Here is a 27,062-nt window from a genome sequence, read left to right as displayed (position 1 = left end):
CTACTTCTTACATGTTGAACACAAATACCTGTACTTTCTACTTCTCACATGTTGAACACAAATACCTGTGCTTTCTACTTCTTACATGTTGAACTCAAATACCTGTACTTTCTACTTCTTACATGTTGAACCCAAATACGTGTACTTTCTACTTCTTACATGTTGAACCCAAATACGTGTACTTTCTACTTCTTACATGTTGAACACAAATACCTGTACTTTATACTTCTTACATGTTGAACTCAAATACCTGTACTTTCTACTTCTTACATGTTGAACTCAAATACCTGTACTTTCTACTTCTCACATGTTGAACTCAAATACCTGTACTTTCTACTTCTTACATGTTGAACCCAAATACCTGTACTTTCTACTTCTTACATGTTGAACTCAAATACCTGTACTTTCTACTTCTCACATGTTGAACACAAATACCTGTACTTTCTACTTCTTACATGTTGAACACAAATACCTGTACTTTCTACTTCTTACATGTTGAACACAAATACCTGTACTTTCTACTTCTTACATGTTGAACTCAAATACCTGTACTTTCTACTTCTCACATGTTGAACTCAAATACCTGTACTTTCTACTTCTTACATGTTGAACCCAAATACCTGTACTTTCTACTTCTTACATGTTGAACCCAAATACCTGTACTTTCTACTTCTTACATGTTGAACTCAAATACCTGTACTTTCTACTTCTCACATGTTGAACACAAATACCTGTACTTTCTACTTCTTACATGTTGAACACAAATACCTGTACTTTCTACTTCTTACATGTTGAACACAAATACCTGTACTTTCTACTTCTTACATGTTGAACTCAAATACCTGTACTTTCTACTTCTCACATGTTGAACTCAAATACCTGTACTTTCTACTTCTTACATGTTGAACTCAAATACCTGTACTTTCTACTTCTTACATGTTGAACACAAATACCTGTACTTTCTACTTCTCTCATGTTGAACTCAAATACCTGTACTTTCTACTTCTCTCATGTTGAACACAAATACCTGTACTTTCTACTTCTCACATGTTGAACTCAAATACCTGTACTTTCTACTTCTCTCATGTTGAACTCAAATACCTGAACTTTCTACTTCTCTCATGTTGAACTCAAATACCTGTACTTTCTACTTCTCTCATGTTGAACACAAATACCTGTACTTTCTACTTCTCACATGTTGAACACAAATACCTGTACTTTCTACTTCTCTCATGTTGAACACAAATACCTGTACTTTCTACTTCTCACATGTTGAACACAAATACCTGTACTTTCTACTTCTCACATGTTGAACACAAATACCTGTACTTTCTACTTCTTACATGTTGAACTCAAATACCTGTACTTTCTACTTCTCACATGTTGAACTCAAATACCTGTACTTTCTACTTCTTACATGTTAAACACTAATACCTGTACTTTCTACTTCTTACATGTTGAACCCAAATACCTGTACTTTCTACTTCTTACATGTTGAACTCAAATACCTGTACTTTCTACTTCTTACATGTTGAACACAAATACCTGTACTTTCTACTTCTCACATGTTGAACACAAATACCTGTACTTTCTACTTCTCACATGTTGAACACAAATACCTGTACTTTCTACTTCTTACATGTTGAACTCAAATACCTGTACTTTCTACTTCTTATTTTACTTGAGGAAAGAAGTTTAGTCAGTACTTCTACTTTCACCAGAGTATGTTTAAACACGAGTATCTGTACTTCTACTTGAGTAAAGGAAGTGAGTACTTTTGCCATCTCTGCTGATTTGCAAAGGTCATGATATAAGTATGAGTATCAGGATAGAAGACCTTTAAAAACCCATGGATTGCAGAGAACTGTTTTTTCTCTATGTTCAGACATCACAGCAGAGCGAGTGGGACCCCCGGCGCTGATCACCAGCCCCTCCCTCTGGAAACCATGTTGAACAATCAGACGAGAGGATCCCTGCTGTGTCGCCCGCTGAACGGCAGCGGCGTCCACATCAGAGCTGCAATCAGAGCGCTTTGTGCAGAGGCTGGTCCTCTTTGTTTCTAAAGACCCACGAGAGGCTGCAGCCCTTCATCCTCTGAAGCCAAGAGAGGAGCAGCTAACGGCCAACGAGGTCCATTTCATCTCAAAAGGGTGCTTTTGTTCTCAAATTAGATATGCGCCGTTTCAGAGCAGCAGCTACTCTCGAGAAAACGACTTTGAGAACAGACGGGTCGGTTTGAGAGGCAGGCGGTGAGATGCTGACCCAGCGTTCACACAGGGAACCGTACAGCACAACGTTTCACACGACGCGACAGCAACTTCAGATACTGCCTTTTCTCTCCAATCATTATTTAACTTAATTAGAAATGGACCGTTTAATCCTTTCAGTTTTCTGTGAGCGTGATTTCAACTTCGACCTTGGAGCCAAACGATGGACCCGGTCTAACTGAGTTTGTGTTTGTTTACTGACTGTTTGGCAGATTGTAAATTAGAACGAAAAGATACGACAGCGGGAATAAGGAGATGTTTACGCTGAAGTTCATGGTATTTAGTATTTTCTTAGCGTTCTCCCACGGTCAACATCGGCCCCTCCGTTGTGTCCCCGACTCAGACTGCAGGGACTCTGGGAGTGACCCTCGATAACAACCTGTCCTTCACTGCAAACATCGCTGCTCCAACCCGCCGCTGCAGATCCACGCTCTACGACATCGGGAGGATGCGTCCCCAGCTGACCCAGAGAGCCACGCAGGTTCTGGTCCAGGCTCTCGTCACCTCACGCCTAGACTACTGCAACTCCCTCCTGGCTGGTCTACCTGCATGTGCCATCCGACCTCTCTCACCCAGAATGCAGCGGCTCGTCTGGTCTTCAACCTTCCTGAATGTTCCCACACCACGCCGCTCCTCCGCTCCCTCCACTGGCTTCCGGTAACTGCTAGAATCCACTTCAAGACCCTGGTGCTTGCGTACCATGCTGCGAATGGATCTGGCCCTTCCTACATCCAGGACATGGTTAAACCGTGCACCCCAGCACGTGCACTCCGCTCTGCATCAGCCAGACGACTCGCTGCACCCTCGCTGCGAGGGGGACCCAAGCTCCCATCAGCAGAAACACGTGGGTTTGCTGTCCTGGCTCCAAGATGGTGGAATGAGCTCCCATTGACATCAGGACAGCAGAAAGCTTACACACCTTCCGGACTGAAAACTCATCTCTTTGGACTCCACCTCGAGGATAGAACTATTAACAAAGCTCTTATATACTAACAAAGGACTGGCTCCTCTAAAGCCAGTTGAGTAGCACTTGAAATGCTTGGCTCTATGAAGCCTGATGTACTTTATGATTCTGTTTTCTTCAAGTTTGTGTCTTCCTGGTCGAACGCACTTATCGTTTAGATAAAAGCGTCAGCTAAATGCAAAGTGGATAATCTTCAGATGTCACTGGTGATTGTTTATGTTCGCACCAACCGATACAAAGCCAGTTCCTTGTGTGTGTAACCGCACCTGGACATACACCTGATTCTGAATCTGATGTGTTTTTATATTTGCATCACTTTTGAAACGGCATCGGACGGACATGTGTCTGACCGGTGCAGCGCGACAGACGCTGTAGCCACCTTATCTAAAAACCTGAATCGTAGCTCACAGAAAACACTTCAAACAAAAGCCAGAACACGCAGAGGATGGATCAAAGAGAAAGATCACAACACGCAGAGTCTGAGAGGTGTGTTCTCCTGATCCGTACGGAGACGCGTCTTCATCGATTACGTGATTTCCTCCTCGATGAAACCCCGGGCTCAAAGCTGCCTGTGACTCTGGGACCGGGAGAAACTTGGTTAACCGTTTCTCTCTCCTGTCCCTTATCAGAGGGTTATCTGCAGTGCAGCGCCGCCAGGGTCGCTAAGGACAACGGGAGAATTCAGTATCACGAATTCTCTCTGAGGAAGACTCGACAGGAAGAAACAAAACAAGTTTGTCCTTGGCCGACATCAAAGGGAGAGACGCTACAGGAATGAGAGATGCAGAAAGATAGAGATTCAGCACACACACACACACACACACCATGTTGTTGCCTTACTTGTGGGGAGGGGGGACTCCTGAGATATGAAGACATTTCACAGTCTGGTGAGCACACATCGCCTCACCATCCCTGCAAGCTCACTCCTCTTAAATCTCACACACACACACACACACACACACACACACACACACACACACACACACACACACACACACACACACACACACACACACACACACACACACACACACACACACACACACACACACACACACACACACACACACACACACACACACACACACCGTCTGAAAGCTGCCATCAGACATCTGGTCACATGTGTGATGTTGTTTACGTCTTCCATGATCACATAATTACTCATTTCGATCAGTATTTTTTTCGACAAAGCTCTTGATTTGCTAACGGTTTTTAAACGTATTACATTTTTGGGAAAGTTGGCTTATTTTCTTCAGTAGAAACAAAAAGAAAAAGTATAAGAATACTCGTCTTTCAATGCAAATACTTGAACATGTCTTCCTTCAGCCGTCCCTTAAATCCCCCACGTCACAGAAGGTGGTACGTCTTCATCGTGGACGAGAGGGAACTCCACAGCAATTATTACAACAATATTTAACACGAAAAGCCCAAAATAGTGAGTACAAATTGAAAGACCACATTGAGCTTTGTGTGTTAGCACAAACACCATTGTGTAATTTGCGTAATTGCCTGATCTGGAATAAAGACTATAAGTTCAAAGTGCAGTTCCAGTCTCCACCTGAAGACCTCCAGTCATTAATACAGGCGTATACATATATGACCCCCCCTCTTACCGTATGTGAGCAGGTAGAGGGGCTTCCCGTTGGTGTCCATGGTGGTGAGGCAGGGGGCTTTGGGGGAGATGGTGCCCCAGCGCTGCAGCGCCGCCTCCAGGGAGGGGGGCCAGTTGGTGACGACCCCCAGCTGCTCGCCCTGCAGCGCCTCCATCTGAGCCCCCTCCGCTTTGGGCTGGTTGGGGTCCGGCTGCTGCACTGAAGACGGGAAACACGGGAGTTGGTACAATTTAAAGATGGCGCCCGTGATGATGGCTGCCGTGTCTTTGGCTCCTCTCCTCTCCGGTTCCTCCCACGGGCCACACGACTGTTACACACCGGAACTTTTGAAACAACATCCGTAACCTTCATCTGTTTGCAACTCATATATATAATATTCCAATTACTTGTGTATCGACTATTCTGCACTACGGTATCTGTGTTATTGGGTTTCCATTGACATATCTACACTGTCGCTCCACGATGGACACGTGAGCACAGAAGCCTTGAATCTTAAGTGTCTTGGACGCAGGCCTGTTGGAGGAGAACCATGAGAGGAGATTAGATACTTCGGTATTATACTCGTCCCCAGGGCCGGCTCTGACCAATTTGCCGCCCTAGGCAAGATTTTAGCTGTAAATTCCAATGTTAATAGAAGCACACAGAAGCTGTGTACGTTTTTTTGGAGTTTGATTTATTTTAAATGAACACAAATACAAAATTAAAACCTATAATTGCACACTAAAACCATTATTAACCATTATTAAGCGCTTTGAGTCATTGAAGAAGCGCTATAATAAATGTAAGGAATTATTATTATTATTTCAAAAAAAGAACAATTTCACATAAACCTCTGGTTTGTACTGGGGCTGGGGCAGTTCAACTTGATTTGGGGGGGGGTGCCATAGTTTATGGGCGCTGTACGCAATATATACGTAGTTCTGTTAGTATAAGATAATAAGATGTACTTTGTTGATACAAAATCGGGAAATATTTTTTTAATTTCTAACTTTTTTTTTCTTTTTCCGGCGCCCCCTATGGGTCGCCCTTAGCATTCGCCTATACTGCCTATGCCGAGGGCCGGCCCTGCTCGTCCCATTGTGTCATTTGCACTATTGCGCGTCTTTCTTTTGCTTTGAGTATCTTGGACTGTTGGAGGACTTTAGATTTTCAGAACAAAACCTCCGTTCATCTTTAAGGCGAACAAACCTTTTTGCTTTTACATTTCAGACTTCTGATGACTTGAGCCAACCAGCTTGTTCCAGGGTGTATATTTAAATGCACAAACACGCTACGACAAAAATGTGATCATAACCAAGTTACTGGAGTTTGTAAACTCACTTATAAATGCAGTTATATTTGAGTGAGTTGCTATGACAACGTATTAACCGTAGCATACCTTTCATTCGGAGGCATCAGTTTGACCAATGCTCTCCTCCCAGTTAAGACATGAATAACCCAAATGTCAGGTGTGGAGATCAGTATCCAGTATTTCTACACATCTAAAATATCGGAGTACTTCCTCCAACAGTCAGTAATCAATCGCCTAACGACATGGTGCATCAGACGGTTACGGTTTACCTTCAAGGAGTTCCTCGAAGTCGTCGACAAAAAACTCTCTTAACGGCGGTCGCTTCGGTCGCTTCAGAGTGTTGACGAGCTGCTGGATCTTAGCTGAGACCCGGCTGCTGACGGGAACACCTGCGCACACACACACACACACACACACACACACACACACACACACACACACACACACACACACACACACACACACACACACACACACACACACACACACACACACACACACACACACACACACACACACACACACACACACACACACACACACACACACACACACACACACACACACACACACACACACACACACACACACACACACACACACACACACACACACACACACACACACACACACACACACACACACACACACACACACACACACACACACACACTCCTAATTGAGCTTTCCCAGGTGTTGAAGTATCCGTCACTTTCCTCCTGATTGGATCGTTTTCATCCACACGTTTTAAATCCACATCAAAGCGTCACGTTTCTCTTCCAAAGAGCAATTACAACGGAGCCGACTGCTGAACATGACACTGAGGAGAGGAGGCCCACGTTGCTCTTTCATTAGGGCTGATTTCTCTTCAGAGGGATGGAGGTAAGGAGGCAGGGAGAGGTAAAGGAAACGCTCGCTGAGTTTAAGATGAAACTGAGGGTTTGTAAAAAGTCCATAAAGAAAAGTCGGGGTATTTTAAAACTCTGTTTGCCGTGGCCAGCAGCAGCTCGTTAGCATTCAAAGCTACAGACACAGAATCAGCACTTTGGAAACAGGGCTGAAACAGAGGGGATTATGGGACGCTACAATCATCTGTTTGGTACTTCAGCCAATCAGAGACAGGCTCTGGATTTATCTGAGACCTGTGATATATGGGTGTTGTTGGCATGTCAGTTTATTTATATTTATAGTGCAATATTATGTTTGAACACTAGGTGGAGGGGGTTAGCTGCACCGGGTGTTTAACAGGGGTCATAGGTGAGCGGAAGAGAGAGGACACAGGAGGAAGGGCTCACAGATACCACAACCATAGACAGAATCATTAAACCTGGGTCATGGAAACTGGAACATCATTCTGAGCTGCACCGAAGGAGCGGAGAGCAGATCGCTCATCGTCCCGTGAAGTAATGGCAGCACGAGAATAGGATAGTGGAACAACAAAGCTGCCCTTACACTGATAACTGTATATGAACGGGTCCCCGGCCGCGACTCACCGTCTCCGGTCTCCATCAGCTCGGCGTTCCCGTACTTGGGCGTCTGTCTCTGTCCCGGCGCTCGCTCCACCTGGATCCCATCGCTGGACGAGTTGTTGGTGTAGCCGGTGACATCTGGAGGAGCAGAGTGGTTCTCTGGGGAGAGGAAGACATCGTTTGTATTCTGACGTTTCAACAATCAGACGTCCGAAAAACAAACAGACGTGTAGAAGCGGAGGCAGAAAGCAACGGGCTCTCCGGTTAGTCGTCCAGTTGCAGCATAAAGAGAAATAAGATAATTCCGTAATTAAATACTCACACAGATAAACAAAAAAATATATACATACACATACATATGTACACATATACACACATACACCCATTTTCTATTTTTATGAAAACTACAGTATGATAATTAAGATATAGTCATTAGAATTATTATAGTATTTATAATTATAATTATTATCATTATTGTTATTATCATATATCCATATAATCACTTTTTTAAATCTATTTTTAAGTTAATCCAAAGGCACAATGACCGGGAAAACTACTACTTTTACTCAAGTACAAAAAGAGTACTTCTACTTTTACTAAAGTACAAGATCTGAGTACTTCTACTTTTACTTAAGCACCAGATCAGAGTACTTCTACTTTTACTCAAGCACCAGATCAGAGTACTTCTACTTTTACTCAAGTACAAGATCAGAGTACTTCTACTTTTACTCAAGCACCAGATCAGAGTACTTCTACTTTTACTCAAGCACCAGATCAGAGTACTTCTACTTTTACTCAAGCACCAGATCAGAGTACTTCTACTTTTACTCAAGCACCAGATCAGAGTACTTCTACTTTTACTCAAGCACCAGATCAGAGTACTTCTACTTTTACTCAAGCACCAGATCAGAGTACTTCTACTTTTACTCAAGCACCAGATCAGAGTACTTCAACTTTTACTAAAGCACCAGATCAGAGTACTTCTACTTTTACTCAAGCACCAGATCAGAGTACTTCTACTTTTACTCAAGCACCAGATCAGAGTACTTCTACTTTTACTCAAGCACCAGATCAGAGTACTTCTACTTTTACTCAAGCACCAGATCAGAGTACTTCTACTCAAGCACCAGATCAGAGTACTTCTACTTGTACTCAAGCACCAGATCAGAGTACTTCTACTTTTACTCAAGCACCAGATCAGAGTACTTCTACTTTTACTCAAGTACACGATCAGAGTACTTCTACTTTTACTCAAGCACCAGATCAGAGTACTTCTACTTTTACTCAAGTACACGATCAGAGTACTTCTACTTTTACTCAAGCACCAGATCAGAGTACTTCTACTTTTACTCAAGTACAAGATCAGAGTACTTCTACTTTTACTCAAGCACCAGATCAGAGTACTTCTACTTTTACTCAAGCACCAGATCAGAGTACTTCTACTTTTACTCAAGCACCAGATCAGAGTACTTCTACTTTTACTCAAGCACCAGATCAGAGTACTTCTACTTTTACTCAAGTACAGATCAGAGTACTTCTACTTTTACTCAAGCACCAAATCAGAGTACTTCTACTTTTACTTCTTCCACCTCTGTCTATAATTGATGTTGGGATTCGGTGATTGGAAACACGAACGTTGAGATGAACCAGCAGAACCAGCAGAACCAGTAGAACCAGCAGAACAAGCAGAACCAGCAGAACCAGCACTCTCAAACTGCCACGCCACACCAGAACCAGACTGTGTTTCCATCGACGCACCCCGTCCCTAACACGCGGTGTGAGGTCGTCTCTCCACATCGCTGTCAGGCCGATGTCTCAAAGCTCTCACCGTGCCTCAAAGTCCTCTTTAAAGGGACTCGGTGTTAGACGACATCAAACAGTGTTTACTGCCCGAGGGAGTCTTTACTCTGAGTGGTCAGAGCATGAAAGGATGTGTGTGTTGAATCTAAAAAGGGACGTGTGTGTGTGTGTGTGTGTGTGTGTGTGTGTGTGTGTGTGTGTGTGTGTGTGTGTGTGTGTGTGTGTGTGTGTGTGTGTGTGTGTGTGTGTGTGTGTGTGTGTGTGTGTGTGTGTGTGTGTGTGTGTGTGTGTGTGTGTGTGTGTGTGTGTGTGTGTGTGTGTGTGTGTGTGTGTGTAGACTGATCTAATGTTTACTCTCCGTTTGCACCCAGTCTCAATCAATTCAGCCTCAATAGATGTTAGCATGCAAACATTGATCCTGTATTGCAGAGTTATTAGTTTCTCTACCGTGCATACGAGTTGGATTTACCAGCTTCGAGATATTTCTGTTCAGGTTTGGATATTCAAACGAATACTGTAACTGCTAAAGGATGGAAAACACCTTCAAATGGAAAATATGACTTATACGCTTGAAAACCAGCCATGAATACAAGTCTGAAAAGTACAAGGAACTCCAATGTCTCTCAGTCATAGAGTTATTCGGAGATATTGTATTCCATGCTTTGCTTATCTTTATGTGCAAGTTGTTTGGCTCCGCTAAATTAAACACGTTGAGTATTCAGAGTAACAGATCCCACAAACTACCCACGATAGAACAAAGCTCTGATCTCTCGGTCTCCCGGTTACTTCATATTTCATCACTGCTTGTTCTCTCCGGGAGAAATACACACAGCATCATATTTCCTTTGTGTCGGCTTTGACTTGTTAATTCAGCCTTCATTTGCACTGAAACATACGTTATTTAAGCCTTATTCACGTTTTAGGAATGCTACTTTCATTCCCATCGACTAATGTTAGTTATATTGTTTCTTAAAATAGCAACCATCCCACCCTTACCCCAGTTAACCTCAGCTCTGCGGCATTAAGAGGACGTATGGGGCTGATTTCAGGTTCATTTTAGTATCCGATTGGTTAGCTGGCCGGCTCTGATGTGATTGGACAACCACTTAGAGATGTCCCGCCCCTTAGCCTATCACGTACAATGTGATGAAACACAGGGATTTCAGCCTTTGCAGACCATTTACAAAAACCGATGGGAACACCCTAAAAAGCTCAATAGGGCCTCTTTAATCTTCTTAATAGTCATGTTTGTTATCTGCATTTTTTCTTTCACTCTATAACTTATAGGGGAAAAGTTAAGACGACGATATATGCACATATTATCCATCCTTAAAGGTGGGGTAGGTAAGTTTGAGAAACCGGCTCGAGATACACGTTTTGTGATATTCCATGGAATGCTCTGAACATCCCGATAGCAATGAATATCTCAAGTGCTTTGACACAAAATCCATAAAAACATGTAATCTGTGGAAGCCGTGGCGCTGTAAAAAGCACGACCAATCATCTGAGCCGGCTAATGGATGGCCTACCTGCCTGTCAGCCCTCCATCGGGGCTCAGACTTATCTCGTGCCCTCATTGGTCATGTGCGCGTCCGTGTGTGTTGGGGGAGGGGCTCTGTGAGGAAGTGGCAGATTTCTTCCGATTGTGTATTTTCAATTTCTCGCGCACTCGAGCTGGTTTCTCCAAAATGACCGACCCCACCTTTAACTTACGGTTTTATATCTACTGCTTAATTTTCTCTGATCTTTGTCATCTGCATTTATCCTGTATATAACATTATAAACACTAATGCAACATACTTACAGAGATGTTGTGGAAAGTTTTGACGTCTTGTATGCATGTCATGTCTTTTTCAATTCATTGATATGAAAACCGCTGACTAACAACGACCTGAATATGATCTGAAAGACCGAGGCAACAAACTTAAGGTTTTCTATCTACTGCTTAACTTTCTCTGATTTGGTGTTGAATCCAAAAATGTTGTAAAAAGTTTCGACATCTTTTATGATCGTGTCTTTTTCGATTCATTCATATCAAGGGTGACGAACAACGACCTGAATATGATTTGAGAAGCTGAGACAACCTCCGAAAAAAAGAGAGATACTGTGCAGTGGAAGGATGAGAGGGAGGTTAGAAAGTGAAAGTGATTCCCAGGGAAGCGCCGAGCCAAAGCCAGCCGAGACCCAACGGAATCCTTCATGCAGACATTGAGTGAATATCAACACGGCAGCGCACGGACCAGGCATGCTAATTACTGAAGCTATCAGAACGTCCTGTCTGCAACATCTGTCCGTTTGAGCCACACTGAACCAGACAGGAAGTTCACGTCTTTTTGGGAGAGTGTGTGTGCAGGCACGAGTATCCAGTGACCTCATCACGGGTGGGTTTATGATGATTTGTGACGGGGGGGGGAAGATGAATGCCTCCTTCGCTGCTGGAATACAAATCAGTGGGGATGATGGAGCAGATTCAGAATCAGGGACTTTTATCTCTGGGTCAAGGAGGGTTTGAGGTAGAGATACTGTGGCAGGACATTATTTGTGTGAGATGTAAGATGGACTTTTATTAATCCCTCGTGGGGAAATTGTTTCTCTGACCCATCCTAGTGTTAGGAGCAGTGTGGGGAACGGTGCCTTGCTCAGGGACACCTCGGTAGCACTTGGTCTTGCCGGGATTGGACTGGTGACCTTCCAGTTGCCAAGCCAAGTCCCTATCGACTTCGCCACCACCGCCCTACATTTTTCATTGTCATGTCTAAACTTTAGCTAATACAGTACACATGACACATGACAATAAAGCCTTGCATTTAATTGTATTTCATTGATTTACCCGTCTGGAGGCAGAGGTTGGCGAGACTGGTGATTATTTATTTTGTTTTCTTTTATATTACTCTGTATTTCTTCCGGTAAACTAATTGAACAGTGTCAAATAAAAGACACTGTCTGAAAGGAAGGATGTTCAAATGTCACCACTTCTTCGATGTCGGTCAAGAGACGAGAAAGCAGACTTTTTACTCTATCGACTTCAATCCTCACATTACATTTTTACATTACGTTTCATTTAGTTAACGCTTCTTTCCAAAGGCCAATAAACCAAAAAGAGACAAACTTAAAACACCTGCAGGATAGCCATACTGACATTGTGGTGCATTATTGTCAAATGTCCTTCATGTTTGACTTTTGTTTGGTTTTGGCCAAAGTGCAGGTGGGGTTTTTCCGTCTGCAAAGGAAGATTACGACTTCCAGCAATCCCGATGTCAATTGGGAGCTCGTTCTTCTATTTTGGAGCCAAGACAGCAATCAGCAAATCAAGCAAATCACTGTTAGAGATCTCTTGAACTCAACAACTCAGTTTTTACGTCCTGCTGATCTCTAGGGCCCAAATTGTACTCGCAACTCTCCACAGAGACGTTTTACTTGTCTGACTAATCTTTTTGATTTAGTTAAACCTCGTCTTAAAATCTGACTTTAACCAAAACATCTCAAGAGAAACAGGTTATTATTTATTCAACAACAGCTCATATAAGAAGAAAAGCTTGATCAATTCTGCATCTCTTTCCTGATGACCCTGCAGTGAAACCCTCCCTCCCGTCTGACACACCTGATGGATAGCATCCAGGAAGCGGCTCACTCCTCAGAGAGTCAGAGTAATCCCCTGACAGATATACAGCTCTGACAGACGGGAGGATCAACTGCACTGCAATCCACACTGCAGCCTTAATTACATTTAACATGGGAACGCTTCCAGAACGCTGGTAATGGACGCAGGGTCTGGCAGTGATGAATGTCTGATTAAAAGGTCTAGCATTCAGCCCAATGCTCCATGTTCACCCCAGTGAGGATTTATATTGAGTGATACAGAGAGTAAGTTAGCATCGCAAGGGCTTAGTTAACAAAAGGCCAATGGGATTATTCCATTAGATTCTATTATACTGCAGAAAAAGCAATCAGAAGAAGTACAAAGCTAACGCTAGGATATAAAGGAACTACAGCGCGGTCACATGACTTCACGTCACCACCGCTAAGCTAAAGGAGGCTAATGTTGGGCTATAAAGGAACTACAGCACGGTCACATGACTTCACGTCACCACCGCTAAGCTAAAGGAGGCTAATGTTGGGCTATAAAGGAACTACAGCACGGTCACATGACTTCACGTCACCACCGCTAAGCTAAAGGCGGCTAATGTTGGGCTCTAAAGGAACTACAGCACGGTCACATGACTTCACGTCACCACCGCTAAGCTAAAGGAGGCTAATGTTGGGCTATAAAGGAACTACAGCACGGTCACATGACTTCACGTCACCACCGCTAAGCTAAAGGAGGCTAATGTTGGGCTATAAAGGAACTACAGCACGGTCACATGACTTCACGTCACCACCGCTAAGCTAAAGGAGGCTAATGTTGGGCTATAAAGGAACTACAGCACGGTCACATGACTTCACGTCACCACCGCTAAGCTAAAGGCGGCTAATGTTGGGCTCTAAAGGAACTACAGCACGGTCACATGACTTCACGTCACCACCGCTAAGCTAAAGGAGGCTAATGTTGGGCTATAAAGGAACTACAGCACGGTCACATGACTTCACGTCACCACCGCTAAGCTAAAGGAGGCTAATGTTGGGCTATAAAGGAACTACAGCACGGTCACATGACTTCACGTCACCACCGCTAAGCTAAAGGCGGCTAATGTTGGGCTCTAAAGGAACTACAGCACGGTCACATGACTTCACGTCACCACCGCTAAGCTAAAGGAGGCTAATGTTGGGCTATAAAGGAACTACAGCACGGTCACATGACTTCACGTCACCACCGCTAAGCTAAAGGCGGCTAATGTTGGGCTATAAAGGAACTACAGCACGGTCACATGACTTCACGTCACCACCGCTAAGCTAAAAGTGGCTAATGTTGGGATATAAAGGAACTACAGCATGGTCACATGACTTCACGTCACCACCGCTAAGCTAAAGGCCGCTAATGTTGGGCTATAAAGGAACTACAGCACGGTCACATGACTTCACGTCACCACCGCTAAGCTAAAGGCCGCTAATGTTGGGCTATAAAGGAACTACAGCACGGTCACATGACTTCACGTCACCACCGCTAAGCTAAAGGCGGCTAATGTTGGGCCATAAAGGAACTACAGCACGGTCACATGACTTCACGTCACCACCGCTAAGCTAAAAGTGGCTAATGTTGGGATATAAAGGAACTACAGCATGGTCACATGACTTCACGTCACCACCGCTAAGCTAAAGGCCGCTAATGTTGGGCTATAAAGGAACTACAACACGGTCACATGACTTCACGTCACCACCGCTAAGCTAAAGGCCGCTAATGTTGGGCTATAAAGGAACTACAGCACGGTCACATGACTTCACGTCACCACCGCTAAGCTAAAAGTGGCTAATGTTGGGCTATAAAGGAACTACAGCATGGTCACATGACTTCACGTCACCACCGCTAAGCTAAAGGCCGCTAATGTTGGGCTATAAAGGAACTACAACACGGTCACATGACTTCACGTCACCACCGCTAAGCTAAAGGCCGCTAATGTTGGGCTATAAAGGAACTACAGCACGGTCACATGACTTCACGTCACCACCGCTAAGCTAAAGGCGGCTAATGTTGGGCTCTAAAGGAACTACAGCACGGTCACATGACTTCACGTCACCACCGCTAAGCTAAAGGAGGCTAATGTTGGGCTATAAAGGAACTACAGCACGGTCACATGACTTCACGTCACCACCGCTAAGCTAAAGGCGGCTAATGTTGGGCTATAAAGGAACTACAGCACGGTCACATGACTTCACGTCACCACCGCTAAGCTAAAAGTGGCTAATGTTGGGATATAAAGGAACTACAGCATGGTCACATGACTTCACGTCACCACCGCTAAGCTAAAGGCCGCTAATGTTGGGCTATAAAGGAACTACAGCACGGTCACATGACTTCACGTCACCACCGCTAAGCTAAAGGCCGCTAATGTTGGGCTATAAAGGAACTACAGCACGGTCACATGACTTCACGTCACCACCGCTAAGCTAAAGGAGGCTAATGTTGGGCCATAAAGGAACTACAGCACGGTCACATGACTTCACGTCACCACCGCTAAGCTAAAAGTGGCTAATGTTGGGATATAAAGGAACTACAGCATGGTCACATGACTTCACGTCACCACCGCTAAGCTAAAGGCCGCTAATGTTGGGCTATAAAGGAACTACAACACGGTCACATGACTTCACGTCACCACCGCTAAGCTAAAGGCCGCTAATGTTGGGCTATAAAGGAACTACAGCACGGTCACATGACTTCACGTCACCACCGCTAAGCTAAAGGAGGCTAATGTTGGGCTATAAAGGAACTACAGCACGGTCACATGACTTCACGTCACCACCGCTAAGCTAAAGGAGGCTAATGTTGGGCTATAAAGGAACTACAGCACGGTCACATGACTTCACGTCACCACCGCTAAGCTAAAGGCGGCTAATGTTGGGCTCTAAAGGAACTACAGCACGGTCACATGACTTCACGTCACCACCGCTAAGCTAAAGGAGGCTAATGTTGGGCTATAAAGGAACTACAGCACAGTCACATGACTTCACGTCACCACCGCTAAGCTAAAGGAGGCTAATGTTGGGCTATAAAGGAACTACAGCACGGTCACATGACTTCACGTCACCACCGCTAAGCTAAAGGCGGCTAATGTTGGGCTCTAAAGGAACTACAGCACGGTCACATGACTTCACGTCACCACCGCTAAGCTAAAGGAGGCTAATGTTGGGATATAAAGGAACTACAGCATGGTCACATGACTTCACGTCACCACCGCTAAGCTAAAGGCCGCTAATGTTGGGCTATAAAGGAACTACAGCACGGTCACATGACTTCACGTCACCACCGCTAAGCTAAAAGTGGCTAATGTTGGGATATAAAGGAACTACAGCATGGTCACATGACTTCACGTCACCACCGCTAAGCTAAAGGCCGCTAATGTTGGGCTATAAAGGAACTACAGCACGGTCACATGACTTCACGTCACCACCGCTAAGCTAAAGGCCGCTAATGTTGGGCTATAAAGGAACTACAGCACGGTCACATGACTTCACGTCACCACCGCTAAGCTAAAGGAGGCTAATGTTGGGCCATAAAGGAACTACAGCACGGTCACATGACTTCACGTCACCACCGCTAAGCTAAAAGTGGCTAATGTTGGGATATAAAGGAACTACAGCATGGTCACATGACTTCACGTCACCACCGCTAAGCTAAAGGCCGCTAATGTTGGTCTATAAAGGAACTACAACACGGTCACATGACTTCACGTCACCACCGCTAAGCTAAAGGCCGCTAATGTTGGGCTATAAAGGAACTACAGCACGGTCACATGACTTCACGTCACCACCGCTAAGCTAAAAGTGGCTAATGTTGGGCTATAAAGGAACTACAGCATGGTCACATGACTTCACGTCACCACCGCTAAGCTAAAGGCCGCTAATGTTGGGCTATAAAGGAACTACAACACGGTCACATGACTTCACGTCACCACCGCTAAGCTAAAGGCCGCTAATGTTGGGCTATAAAGGAACTACAGCACGGTCACATGACTTCACGTCACCACCGCTAAGCTAAAGGCGGCTAATGTTGGGCTCTAAAGGAACTACAGCACGGTCACATGACTTCACGTCACCACCGCTAAGCTAAAGGAGGCTAATGTTGGGCTATAAAGGAACTACAGCACGGTCACATGACTTCACGTCACCACCGCTAAGCTAAAGGAGGCTAATGTTGGGCTATAAAGGAACTACAGCACGGTCACATGACTTCACGTCACCACCGCTAAGCTAAAGGAGGCTAATGTTGGGCTCTAAAGGAACTACAGCACGGTCACATGACTTCACGTCACCACCGCTAAGCTAAAGGAGGCTAATGTTGGGCTATAAAGGAACTACAGCACGGTCACATGACTTCACGTCACCACCGCTAAGCTAAAGGCGGCTAATGTTGGGCTATAAAGGAACTACAGCACGGTCACATGACTTCACGTCACCACCGCTAAGCTAAAAGTGGCTAATGTTGGGATATAAAGGAACTACAGCATGGTCACATGACTTCACGTCACCACCGCTAAGCTAAAGGCCGCTAATGTTGGGCTATAAAGGAACTACAGCACGGTCACATGACTTCACGTCACCACCGCTAAGCTAAAGGCCGCTAATGTTGGGCTATAAAGGAACTACAGCACGGTCACATGACTTCACGTCACCACCGCTAAGCTAAAGGAGGCTAATGTTGGGCCATAAAGGAACTACAGCACGGTCACATGACTTCACGTCACCACCGCTAAGCTAAAAGTGGCTAATGTTGGGATATAAAGGAACTACAGCATGGTCACATGACTTCACGTCACCACCGCTAAGCTAAAGGCCGCTAATGTTGGGCTATAAAGGAACTACAACACGGTCACATGACTTCACGTCACCACCGCTAAGCTAAAGGCCGCTAATGTTGGGCTATAAAGGAACTACAGCACGGTCACATGACTTCACGTCACCACCGCTAAGCTAAAAGTGGCTAATGTTGGGCTATAAAGGAACTACAGCATGGTCACATGACTTCACGTCACCACCGCTAAGCTAAAGGCCGCTAATGTTGGGCTATAAAGGAACTACAGCATGGTCACATGACTTCACGTCACCACCGCTAAGCTAAAGGCCGCTAATGTTGGGCTATAAAGGAACTACAACACGGTCACATGACTTCACGTCACCACCGCTAAGCTAAAGGCCGCTAATGTTGGGCTATAAAGGAACTACAGCACGGTCACATGACTTCACGTCACTTCAAGGAGAGCGTGTCGTAACCTCTGCCTTATTTCACACTTCCAATTCCAAAACACAATCAAAAAAACATTGACTTCTAGACGAGGGAACCAGAAAGTGCTAAAAAGACGAGTAATTCCTGCAGCTCTCTGTCCTCCAGCAATCTTAGAGAAACAAAGGGTCAGTAAATGAGTCAGATGCTGCCTTTTCATTTGCCAAGATGTGAGTTGGCAAATAAAGACTTTAGGTTGTACTTCTTCCACACAATGAGCTTATATTATTTCATATTGTTTGTGCATGTTAATTATCTGCAAAGGGCTGAACTCCCTGTGCTTTTTGAACATTAAAGCTTGGCACAGTAGAGGCACAAAATACTAACATGAAACTTAAATCGTATGGCTCTCCCTGCTATGACACCTCAATTTCCTTAAGGAGGTAATACTAAAGGTTTATCTCATCCTATTGTGATTTAAGGAAGCAGAAGATACTGCATTAAAAACAACTAAATGAGGACTAAGGCTTACATTCCTCCACCACCTGCTTCCCGACTCAGATGTAAAAGCTGTTCTGAGAGCAGATTGCCTCTGGCTGAGCAAACAACTGAAGAACATGCTGCATAATTATCCAAATCAATAACCAACAGCACACAGAGCAACCTTGAAAGAAAGAGAGCGAAGACTCATTCACACGAGCTGTGATTTAAAAGCATCGTTGATTCTCTCCATCAACAGTTCACCATCTGAACAGCTGTGAACGCCAGAGGATTTGTTGTTTTAATCCACATCAAAATAACACTTTCATGCATCGACAACAACGCTCAATGCTATTCCAACTGAGGTTAGCATCGATATACTTTCTCCTGCAATTACAGAACATGACTAAGCACATATTTGTTTGCAGGAAACAACCAATGAGGGGGCAGAGCTCCAAATGCAAGCATATGATGGAGGAGATTTGGGGGAAAGTCAACATCCCTACGAGAGGGATGGCAGGAGAGCGGCTTCTCCTCTCGGACATGCTAAAATTTAACTTACCATTTGCATTCTCTACCCTCCTCCTCTTCCTCAAGGAGAGGTGGGCTAACAGGCCTGCATGTGAGGAACAAAGAGGGAGGGGGAGGGTCTTGAAAAGATGCATCAAATCGAGAGTAAATTAACTTTACTGCGCTGGAGTCATTTCTCTTTACACAAGGGAAGTAAACACAGTGATTGATATTCTGGTGATACAACGTTGCGTTAAAAAACGTCTCAATGTTATACTGCAATTCAACAAAGGGTAGTATATTTTATCATAAATACACGGCTTAGTGAAATAATGGATTCTGATTGGTCAATCTGGACGGTTCAGAAGTTGTTCATTTTCCGATAACAGACTGTTGCTAAGGAGAACAGACTGTTGCTAAGGAGAACAGACTGTTGCTAGGGAGCATCAAATGACTATGTGCAGTCATATCAATCCGCAGAAAGAAGTCCGGTCGATTTACCGTCAGCTGTGAACAACAAACCTGAGTTTTCTTCATCAGAAAACACCACGAGAAGGAAAGAGGTTTCATTCAAATGTAATGATATACCCGATATTGAGTTACAAATTAAATGTAGCTATTTCTGTACGATGCATAGGTGTCATTAAAATACATGTTATGGGACTTTTATTAAATGTAATGAATAAAAAGTAAAGTAAAAGTAGAGTTTTGCTGTAAAGATTAAATATCTAATTCTCAAACTATTTCAGGTTCTTTAAATATATTTACTTGATTAGAGATTAATTTGTGTACCTTACCAATTCATTTAAATGTATTTCTAATATACAGAATACGGTGTTGTACTGTTTTGCTAGTTATTTGGGTTAAAATGTTTATAATCCGACATTTGAATTGAAAAACTGCGACAAAGAACACTTCTAAGCTAAGCCTTCTGAGCTAACGCTGCCATATGTGCAATATACACTATTCATTCATGTTATAACTGGCTTTAATACTTTTAGATGTTCACTTTTTTATCATGGATGTGTGCGTATTTGATTTGTATATAATAATATGTGTTTACCTTAAATGCACCCGTTGAGGGACAAATTAAGGATTTCTAATTCTGATTCGGAAAAACAATATAATAAGGTGCAGAATTGGTATTTTCTATTTTTTTCAAAAGACGTTGAGAGTTTAGTCCAACAGTCACAGGTGCTTGAGATTTAAAAATATCTCTACTTTAAAGGAGCTCCATATGTCTCCAAAGGTTTCCAATGATTACCCAGCAGCAGCAGCAGCACAAACAAGCACTTAGTGATTGTATCTGGAACAAAGGAGTCGCCCGGTGACACAAACACAGCGAGTCCTTTTGAACCTGAACGCAGCCAGAAGTCCAGCAACAACATCCGAGCGTCCTCAGAGACCCGAGAGCACGAGAGGTGGGAAGATTGTGGAGAAGGAGGCGGACGTTATCTTCAGGAGCAGCAAGCTGTTCTGATAAGAGCGGGATAAAGAGAGGCTGCGCGGAAAACGATCTGCCTTAAGTATAAACACACACACACACACACACACACACACACACACTGAAAACACTGGAGACCTGCTGCGTTGGCCTTGAAGAAGGAAAAGAGAAACAGAGCTGTAACTCACACGTTCAAACAACGCTGAGAATTTCCTCTGTGATAAACATGAAGAAAGGATACGCCAATTAAAAAAAGAAAAAAATACACTATATAAAAATGTTTGACTGAAACATGTAAATCAAACTATAACAGATAAGCAAAAGGGCCATATCCTGCTCATTTCCAGGTTCTTATTCGTATGTAGTGTCTCTACTTTAAAGAGTCCTCTCCTGCTGATGTTCAGGTGGATATCAGTATGTAGTGTCTCTACTTTAAAGAGTCCTCTCCTGCTGATGTTCAGGTGTATATCAGTATGTAGTGTCTCTACTTTAAAGAGTCCTCTCCTGCTGATGTTCATGTGTATATCAGTATGTAGTGTCTCTACTTTAAAGAGTCCTCTCCTGCTGATGTTCAGGTGTATATCAGTATGTAGTGTCTCTACTTTAAAGAGTCCTCTCCTGCTAATGTTCAGGTGAATATCAGTATGTAGTGTCTCTACTTTAAAGAGTCCTCTCCTGCTGATGTTCAGGTGTATATCAGTATGTAGTGTCTCTACTTTAAAGAGTCCTCTCCTGCTGATGTTCAGGTGTATATCAGTATGTAGTGTCTCTACTTTAAAGAGTCCTCTCCTGCTGATGTTCAGGTGTATATCAGTATGTAGTGTCTACTTTAAAGAGTCCTCTCCTGCTGATGTTCAGGTGAATATCAGTATGTAGTGACTCTACTTTAAAGAGTCCTCTCCTGCTGATGTTCAGGTGTATATCAGTATGTAGTGTCTCTACTTTAAAGAGTCCTCTCCTGCTGATGTTCAGGTGTATATCAGTATGTAGTGTCTCTACTTTAAAGAGTCCTCTCCTGCTGATGTTCAGGTGTATATCAGTATGTAGAGTCTCTACTTTAAAGAGTCCTCTCCTGCTGATGTTCAGGTGTATATCAGTATGTAGTGTCTCTACTTTAAAGAGTCCTCTCCTGCTGATGTTCAGGTGTATATCAGTATGTAGTGTCTCAACTTTAAAGAGTCCTCTCCTGCTGATGTTCAGGTGTATATCAGTATGTAGTGTCTCTACTTTAAAGAGTCCTCTCCTGCTGATGTTCAGGTGTATATCAGTATGTAGTGTCTCTACTTTAAAGAGTCCTCTCCTGCTGATGTTCAGGTGTATATCAGTATGTAGTGTCTACTTTAAAGAGTCCTCTCCTGCTGATGTTCAGGTGAATATCAGTATGTAGTGACTCTACTTTAAAGAGTCCTCTCCTGCTGATGTTCAGGTGTATATCAGTATGTAGTGTCTCTACTTTAAAGAGTCCTCTCCTGCTGATGTTCAGGTGTATATCAGTATGTAGTGTCTCTACTTTAAAGAGTCCTCTCCTGCTGATGTTCAGGTGTATATCAGTATGTAGAGTCTCTACTTTAAAGAGTCCTCTCCTGCTGATGTTCAGGTGTATATCAGTATGTAGTGTCTCTACTTTAAAGAGTCCTCTCCTGCTGATGTTCAGGTGTATATCAGTATGTAGTGTCTCAACTTTAAAGAGTCCTCTCCTGCTGATGTTCAGGTGTATATCAGTATGTAGTGCCTCTTTAACAGAAATAGTGTTACAAAGCTGAATGCAAACAGAAATAGAGAATACATTATATATGTGTACATATATAACCTTGTGTAACCTACACAATGTTTGTTTCTAAATCTCATGGACTTATTATCGCGGGGAAATAACTACGATGCTATCATCCAGGTTAGTGCAGAACTCTATATAGTGAAATAGAGAATTAGAGCCTACAGCTTGACGCATTAACTCCTAAGATATTCACCCAAACTAATGAGAATCAGCTGGGATGCAGGCGGGTACATTTCACGCCAGCTTCCAAGTAGAGAAAGCTTTCAACTTTTCACTAGCAGTTTATTTCTTCACATTTTACTCTGAGTAAAAGTTTGAAGCACTTTTTTTTGGTCGAGTTTCTTCACCATCTTATCCCTTTGCCACAGACTCAGAAACAAGTTTATCACGAGGTAGGTTGACACGTACGAGGAGTTTGACTTGATGTTACGGTGCATACATAGAAGTAAAAAAAACAGATAGAGTACCGTACTTTTCGGACTATAAGCCGCGACTTTTTTCCCCCATTTTTTTTGTACCGCTAACGGCCACTAGGGAACCTCCTAAATATATGGATTTTACAGGTAAAATGAACCACCTTTAACACTATGGGCTCTATGACCGGTCCGCGCCCGCCACCTCTAAGCGGCGGGCTCCAGCAGGAAAAGCTGGAGGCCGGAAAAGAGTGCGACGGGTAGCGCGCCAAAGTAAAAGTGGAACCGAGAGACAGAACGAGAGCAAGACCGACGGACAATTTAGCTGCTGCGGCTTATATGCAAGTGCGCTTTATAGTCCGAAAAGTACGGTATATATAACGGTATTTACATCGAAATGGAATGGAATAAAACATGGAATAAAATAAGTGGCGTCCTGCGGAGGCTCAAACTCCTCCAGCAGATTCTCTGTTGGAAACATCTCTCTGACTTTGCTAATTTGGGGGAGCGGTGACACAGGGAATCAGAGCATGAAAACAAAGCAGGGATCTGAGCGCACACGCGCACACACGCGCACACACGCACACACACGCACACACTAGAGTTTTTAAGACCGCTTTCTGTGGGCTTTGATCTTCGGAGTATCAGCGATACTGTCGTCATTGAAAAAAAAGCATGACAGGATTCCTTTTTAAATATATTTCAAAAAGCAGCACTCGATCGCTCAAGAACGTTGGACTTAATGAGAACATGTACTTTCCATACATTTATTTAAAAACGAAATCAAGAGAAGCAAACAGTAACTGTGTTCAACCAAAGTTAAAACAGGAAGTAGAAGCGTTGTAAAACCTGCATTTACACACAGAAATGACACTCCAAATAAACCGCCAAACACCCCAGATCACACGGCAAGCCCACCCACTCTGTTACTGAACACACAAACACACACACACACACGATAAACTTCTCAACTGCCAGCTAACTTTACCACCTCAATGAATAAAGAGGAGAAGTTTCTTTATTTAAAGATGTAATACGACAAGCTTTGAAGTTCCTCGCTGCAGTGCTTCAGTCTTGTTGTTCCTAAGCTGGGATTCAGGGACTTTCTCTGGGTCTTAAGAGGATTCGTTGACAACATGTGGAATAGTTTACTTTTCTGTGCTTAAAAGCATGAAAGTTAGAGAAATATACAAATGTATGAAGGACTGCATTAGCGGGAGGTTTTACCCCCAACTCAAAGCACAACAAAAACAACAACAAGCAGTCAGAATGGGGACAACTACATTTCTCCTTTTTGCTTAGGAGTCTGCTAAAGTAAAATGAGATCTAAAGGTTTTATTAATTAGCATTTAAGGTGTCTTGACTTTGCTGAAGATGTCTGGATGTGGCCAACAGACTGCATTTGGTTAAGAGTTATCTGTAGTTAGCTAAGGGTGTCTTGTTTGCTTATGATGTTTCTGTTCTTTGCTAAAATAGATAGTTTTTCACTAATAAGTATCTAGACTTTTAAATGTTTAGGGTTTGCCAAGGTTTGGCCACGAACATTTGCTCAAGATGTTCCTGGACCTTGCCGGAAGTATCTGGATTACAGATAGGTTGTCTGAAGTTTGTTACGGGTCTTTTCTAAAGATGTCTGTGTTCGACTAAGAGGGGCATGATGTGGCTAAAGCTGTCGGGATTAGGGAAACTATTATTGTGACGTTTCAGCGTGTCTGTATACTTCCTTGAGAATGTCTCGACTGTCCTGAAGATGTCTGGACTTTGCCAAGAGCATTTTGTTCATCGTGTGGTTAAGACTGCCTGGACGTTGCATCTTGATTCTGATTGTTTTCTAAGGGTCCTTTGTCTTTGCTAAAGATGACCAACTGTTTGACTAATTGTGTCAGAAAGCCCTTACTGGGAAGTTCTGGCTCGATGTACTTTCCTATGAGTGTCTGGACCCTCAAACTGTATGTGGCTAAATCGTTGGTTTGCTGATGGCGTTAAGTAGATTAAGGGCGTCTGTTGTTTGCTCACAGTGTCTCTGGTCTTTGGTATGAGACTACGATCACATGGCTAAAGATGTTCCTCCTACGAGTGTCTGGACTTTCCTAAAGTCATCTGTAGTTCGCTATGGGTGTCTAGATCTCCCTAAGAGTGCTTTGAGGTGGTCTTATGTTGCTAACGCTGTCTTTGTTCGTTGCTAAAGGAATCTTTCTAAAGTTGTCAGGACTTTTTAATTATTTAAAGATCCTATTTGCCTAAGATCGCCTGGACTTCACTGGGTTTCTCGATTGGTCTGCGAGTTTCCCAACAGTGTTTTCTTTCGGAATCAGAATGATTGAACTCGTGCCTCCGACGTGTCCGCCTACCTGTCTTGTGGCGATGATGATGATGGTGGTGGTGGTGTCTGACGTGGTGCTGGTGGGCGGAGATGTGGACGTGTTGGGCGAGGACGTCGGCCAGCCTCCCTCCGGCCGCCCCGCTCCCCCCGCTGCGGGTGGAGGAAGAGGAGGAGGAGGCCGTGGAGGAGGTGTTGGTGGAGGAGGTGCCGTGAATGGTTCTGTTTATCCATCGCTCCATGCTGATGCTCCCGTCCCGACTGGACGTTGTTGTTCCTCCAACGCCTCCTCCTCCTCCTCCTCCATCTTTTTCATCTTCCTCACCATCACCTCCTTCCTCTTCATCGCCCTGACCCTCACCCTCCGAGCCTGAGGAGGTATCTGAGGGGGGGAGAAGAGTGGAGTTGAAACTTGAAACAAAGCACCACTCAGCTTCCAGAGAACAAACGGACCTCTGCATCTGTTGGGAAAACACTGAGTGTCCTCTTCCAACATGAGAGTAGCATGCTAACAAAGGTATCAACTGTAGCTGTGAACATGACAGGATGTGTGATGACCTAGAAGAGCATCAGGACTGTTTGAGGCAGATGATAGCTATGTGATTAACATGATGATTCAGCCTCTATGGAGAGAGACATCAAGCATGCTCATTTCTGACGTGGAGCTAATCTGAAGTAAACATTGATACTGCTTTCTAGTCCTCCATCTTGTGACTGTGTGACTCCCTCTCTTGATATCAGCATGTGAAGGACACTGTGAAGGAACTAGTCTCTGTATGTGATGACTGCTTCCCTTCTGGAGAGGATCACAGACACACGGATCCTGATTTGAAGCTCAAGCCGGGGACGAGGGATTATTAACATTTTAAACTATTACTAAAAGTCCGAATGTTTTGATTTTGAGAAAAATGTAGAATATTTTTTGATGTATTTACGTTTTACTGACTGTCCTTTTATGCTCTTAACCTTTTTTATATAACCATATTTTATTCAATATGTTCCTTGCTAACTTTTTATTTTATTTTCTCCTCGCATTGTGAAGCATCTTGAGATGTCGTCGTTTTGAAAGTGTGCTATATAAATGAAATGTATTCTTATTACAATGACAGAAGTAGAAATGGTGGACTATACTGTAGGGCTGCACGATATCTATTTTGATGGATATTGAAATTGCGATATTATTTACAACATCAGAGGGAATGCAAATTATTTTAAGATTGCTGATATTATCATCAAAAAATAAATACAATGTGGCTAGCGCTCAAAGACATTGTACGTGATAGGCTAAGGGACATCTCTAAGCAGTGGACACATCACAACAAACCTTTTAAACATTAAAACATGAAGAAAATGTCCCAGTTATGCTCAAAATACAAATATGAACCTGGGTTAAAGGTGGGGTAGGTAAGTTTCAGAAACCGGCTCGAGATACACTTTTTGTTATATTCCATGGAATGCTCTTAACATCCCGATAGCAATGGATATCTGAAGTGCTTTGACAAAAAATACATAAAAAAATGTCATCTGTGGAAGCGGTAATACTGTAAAAAGTATTGTCAGCCTTCCATCTCGTGCCCTCATTGGGCGTGCATTGCAGCAGTACTTCAATGACTCGCCAGCAACAGGCGGCCACTTCCACCAGTCTGCTGACGTCACGTTCACGTGTGTTGGAGGAGGTGCTCTGTGAGGAAGTCTGAAGGAAGGGGCGGATTCTTTTCGGCTGTGTACTTTCAAATGTTAGTGCACTCGAGCCGGTTTCTGAAACTTACCTACCCCACCTTTAAGTCAAACTTCTCTCTCTTTACATTTTCTATTTTCTGGTTTCTTTACTTCTTTATCAGAAGTAAACAAAAATTCCGTTGACATCCGAGTACGTCATGTTAGGCTTTTGGACACACGCATCAA

General features: G+C 43.6%; 1 protein-coding gene across 1 annotated transcript in view; it reads right to left on the bottom strand.

Moving 5' to 3' along the window:
* The window catches only part of LOC117462649 (disco-interacting protein 2 homolog C-like), a 177,446-nt gene that overhangs the window by 28,799 nt on the left and 121,585 nt on the right, over positions 1-27,062 (bottom strand). The window contains exons 5-8 of the mRNA XM_034104914.1: positions 25,189-25,539; positions 7,629-7,763; positions 6,405-6,524; positions 4,845-5,042 (exon numbers count right to left, since the gene is read on the bottom strand). Of these exons, the coding sequence (XP_033960805.1) occupies positions 4,845-5,042; positions 6,405-6,524; positions 7,629-7,763; positions 25,189-25,539 (804 nt within the window). The remainder of the gene's footprint in view (positions 1-4,844; positions 5,043-6,404; positions 6,525-7,628; positions 7,764-25,188; positions 25,540-27,062) is intronic.

The sequence above is a fragment of the Pseudochaenichthys georgianus genome, chromosome 17 (assembly GCF_902827115.2).
Source record: "Pseudochaenichthys georgianus chromosome 17, fPseGeo1.2, whole genome shotgun sequence".
Lineage (NCBI taxonomy): Eukaryota > Metazoa > Chordata > Actinopteri > Perciformes > Channichthyidae > Pseudochaenichthys > Pseudochaenichthys georgianus.
Note: the sequence above shows the minus strand (reverse complement) of the source record. Positions and strands in the feature narration are given on the sequence as shown.